This window comes from Hyposmocoma kahamanoa, unplaced genomic scaffold (genome assembly GCF_003589595.1).
Source record: "Hyposmocoma kahamanoa isolate Upper Pololo Valley unplaced genomic scaffold, ASM358959v1 98172, whole genome shotgun sequence".
NCBI classification, from domain to species: domain Eukaryota; kingdom Metazoa; phylum Arthropoda; class Insecta; order Lepidoptera; family Cosmopterigidae; genus Hyposmocoma; species Hyposmocoma kahamanoa.
The window spans coordinates 2,759-7,031 of NW_020655513.1; the positions used below are offsets into that span (position 1 = coordinate 2,759).

The following is a 4,273-nucleotide window of genomic DNA, read 5'->3' on the forward strand; positions in this document are numbered from 1 at the left end:
CTCAAGCTATTTTTTCTTAAATAATAGTGTTGTAAGCAATTAATCGCCATATTTCACCGAGTCACTTCGATTTATCGGAAAAAATATTGACTTAATGTAGTTGTTTTATTGACGAACGTACATTTACACTAAATTCTTATAATAAACCATTTATGAATATTATAAAATCTAAATTAAAAGAATTGGATACAATTCATCGGAATGTGGGACAATGTTACGAAAATAAGAGGAATTGATGTATCAATCAACAAAACAAAACAACAAAATCCTGTAGGATTGCAAGGAATTCTGTAAATAAATTGCTTTTAACTGAATTAAAAAAAAAAACTGAATTCAGTTAATTGCACGATTTGGCCTTTTAGGGCCCCTGAACAACAATGAACCGAAAAGTAATATAAACAATCACAAACTCTTAAAATTTTGAATCAATTTATCGTGAAAATCGTATAATGTGATTACCGATATAATTAGTCCACATCCCTATTTGCGTCACGATGACAAGTGCCAAATTTGGCCTATTTGGTGACGAAGATTGTAATTTGAAAAAATGTCGGGTTTTCGAAGTTACGAGTACAATTTTTACAAAGATTATTTTTGTTTTAAGTATATTATGAAGAAAAAAGGAAGAAAGAAATAGTGATGAAAAAAGTTAGAACTATATTCTTTATCTTGAACCAAATTACAAAAGACTTTATCCTGAAAATTCCATTAATTACGAATTTAAAGTTTTTGTTCGATGATAATGTGATAAATGATAATGTGTAAAAACATAAATATTTACTTCCGCCGCTGAAAGGACTATGTAAAAAACCCAAATAATTGAACTAAGTTACTTGAGAGAAATTGAAAACATAAAGTATTATATACTACTACAATAGGAAAAATATTACTGAGTATCCTTCTATTTAAACGAAGACATGGCTCAAAGGACTTGACTCCAAGCCATAACTCTTAATAATAAAAAAAGAAGATTGTAATTTCAATTACAATCATTCAATCAGAATATCAGGATCACAAACTAATAAGAGTTACTACGTAATCAAGGTCGTGATCAGGATTCGTTCTGGACCTTTTGGAGGGAAGTGTCGTTTTTATTTTGACTTTCAATTATTTTGTGAAATCTAGTTTAAAGTGGAATAGGATAGTGCTATTGTGCCTTAATCGAAGATTAAAACGCGAAATTATACGAATCTCGAACTAAAATACCCGTATCGGCCCGTTTTAAGGAATCCCGAGTCAATCCAAGCGCGCCGCCTCAAATTGCCTATCCTCTTTGTGGCGGCCATATTTACAGAAACATAATTAAACTTCATGTTTAGGCGCATGGCTTTGCCAAAGCCTTAATAAATTAAAAAAAACAAAAGACCTTTTAGAGGGAAAAGTGTCGTTTTTATTTTGACTTTCAATTATTTTGTGAAATCTAGTTTAAAGTGGAATAGGATAGTGCTAGTGCCTTAATCGAAGATTAAAACGCGAAATTATACGAATCTCGAACTAAAATACCCGTACCGGTCCGTTCTAAAGAATCCCGAGTCAATCCAAACACGCCGCCTCAAACTGCCTATACTCTTTGTGGCGGCCATATTTACAGAAACAATTAAACGAAGACATGGCTCAAAAAATAATGTACCAAGACTTGGCTGTATGGTGTAAAACCTTTGCCTTTTCCTTTATGGAAAGAAGAAAAAAAAATCAATCAGTCAGTCAGTCAGTCAATGGTTGCGATACGATATACTTTAATTCGAAATTGAATCATATTTTGCTATGAATATTCTTAGGTTACCTTGATAAAATAAAATAAACAGACATGTTAATTAACGGAACGATTCCGTTAAGGTTTAAATCATCTGAATTACACCATTTTAATTGGTTATACAGCATCGCACCATGTTTCGCGGTGAATGCTTCGAAAATAAATATTATTACGGACCCTCGGAAGTTTTACGATACTTTGTGTGAAAGATTTAAGAGCGCTAATCATAGAATATCAGTTGCTAGTCTGTATATTGGTACAGGAGCCATGGAACGTAGGTTACTGGAGGTTACGAAAACATCTGTGATTTCAAGGAATTTAAAGTTTAATGTGTTGTTAGATTATCAGCGAGGAACACGGGGAGAGATAAACTCGCGGACGCTTCTTCAAGAATTTGTAAATGAACTACCAGACCGGTGTAACGTGTTTTTGTATCAAACTCCAAGATTGCAAGGGTCTTGGTCGAAGGCACTTCCCGCACGGTACAATGAGATAGTTGGACTGCAGCACATGAAACTGTACATAGTTGATGACACGGTGCTACTGAGTGGCGCAAACTGTTCCAATGATTACTTCCAGCAAAGACAGGATCGGTATATAGAAATTAAGAATTGTGATTTAGCTGATTTTTACTGTGAACTTATAGGTACGACTGAGTAAGTTTTCGTTAAAATAGTTTTCTTTAATTATTTTCAGTAACAACCTATAGGGTCATGGGTTTGTACTTGACTATTTTGAGAGTTTCTAAAAATATCTATCATTGATTTTATGTGTCATTCAAAAATTGAAAATGTTAATACTTTTGTATTTTTCAGGGGAAGTTAGTAATTACAGCAAAAAGTGTACTAAGAATGGTAATATTGACAATAAATATTTAAAAAAGGAGGTGATGATTCAAGAACTTAATAGAAAGATTGAAAGTTTGGTTGAGAGATGGATGGAAAACCAACGTCTTAAATATTTGGAAGATTGTAGTGGTAAGTAGATACATTAAATGTAATCATTTACTTTAAAACCTAGCTTTTATTTATTTAGAAGATATTGAACTGATTTGTATGAGACTAAATAAAGGGCGGCTGTATGCAACTCGACATCTAAATGTCTAATCCTTAATAATTTCCATTTGGAAGACTATTATAGATGATTAGTTTTTGCATTTTAAAGAGTAAGATAAACTGTCTCTCAAGAAGCTGTGCTGGTGACATTATGACTATTTTGTCTGTGCACAGCTACAGTCTTATACTATTGTGCTACTCAGCAGTTTAACTTCAGAGAGTTCAATCTGTGTTGTGTGGTTTGATGATAGCTGCAAACAGTTGTTAAAAAAAAAAGAACTTGTACATTTATTTGGGGCGCATTATAAGTTTCCGTAATGAGTAAGAAAAAAATACTATGAATGGTCAGAAATGAATTTATTGTTTCTCAAAATATTCTCCATTAGCGTTAATGCACATTTTTATATGAATGAACCAATTTTGAAAACATTTATGCCACTCCTCCATGACAATCTCATGACTAAATTCAGGTGATGAAAATCGTTGACTGCGTAACCGTAAAAAAATTACCGTGGTGCAAAATGATACGGCGTTTACGGTTGTTTTTACAAAGTTTGTCAATAACTTTCAGCAAAAAAATTGTCGTGTACCAATCCCTATTCACGGTACAACGATTCTCCAAAGCAACAGTAGCCATGTGTCCAGTTTTATTAAAAAAAGGAACATCATCCGCTTAGAGGCACTTTACACGCGCGCCACTTTTCATTATCTTATTATTATATATATATATAGCAATATCATAAAAATATTCTATAACTCTTTTGTTATAACGTTTAGTAACGTTTGGTTTTTTTTTCAGTTTTGTAGTACTTGTTATCAGTAGTATCTGTAATTTCTAATTTTTGCAGCACGTTGCCTCGAATGTCCGAATATAGTGAGCAAATAATTACATACATCGCCGGATATGTAGTACGAGTAATAAAAAAAATATATAATGCAAAGAATTAACAATGCTCTGTCTTTACAAAAATCTGGAGATGGTCATGCGTATGAGTTCGTTGCTTTCGAGGACGAAGGTGGTCTAGTTTATCCCACCTAAGATGCTATCCAACTATGCAGAGTAACAGAGTTAGAAATCAGAGAAATAATAAACAAATCACAAAAATTTCACATGAGGCCTTCATTACGTAAACCTCTTCTGATTAAAAAGATTTTACCTTATTTTGTCAGCAGTAACATTTTCATTTGTCTTGCTATTCATCAATTTGATCAATTACCAACAGAAAACAATCTAGTAAAATTAATTAAGGCAGTCGCAGTTCATATATTATATTGACGTGCGTTTTCATTATTTAAGTTAATCGATAAGAACAAAAGTACAAAAAGATGTTGTATAGAAGACAAAGATGTTGTATAGAACAACATCTTTCGTCGGTTTCAGTTTACGGGGTGTGCTCATGCTCTTCGGTGGCACAGCAGTTAGTACTATGGGCGCTTGATGAGGAGGTCGATTCCCGATTTATGC

At 33.0% G+C, this 4,273-nt stretch overlaps 1 protein-coding gene across 1 annotated transcript; it reads left to right on the top strand.

Moving 5' to 3' along the window:
* Positions 1-1,740: 1,740 nt before the first annotated feature.
* LOC113238757 (CDP-diacylglycerol--glycerol-3-phosphate 3-phosphatidyltransferase, mitochondrial-like) lies at positions 1,741-2,730 on the top strand (the record flags this gene model as incomplete). Its single annotated transcript, XM_026475591.1, has 2 exons — positions 1,741-2,399; positions 2,569-2,730. Coding segments are annotated over exons 1-2 (754 nt in total), but the record flags the coding sequence as incomplete, so codon positions are not given.
* Between the last annotated feature and the right edge of the window lie 1,543 nt (positions 2,731-4,273).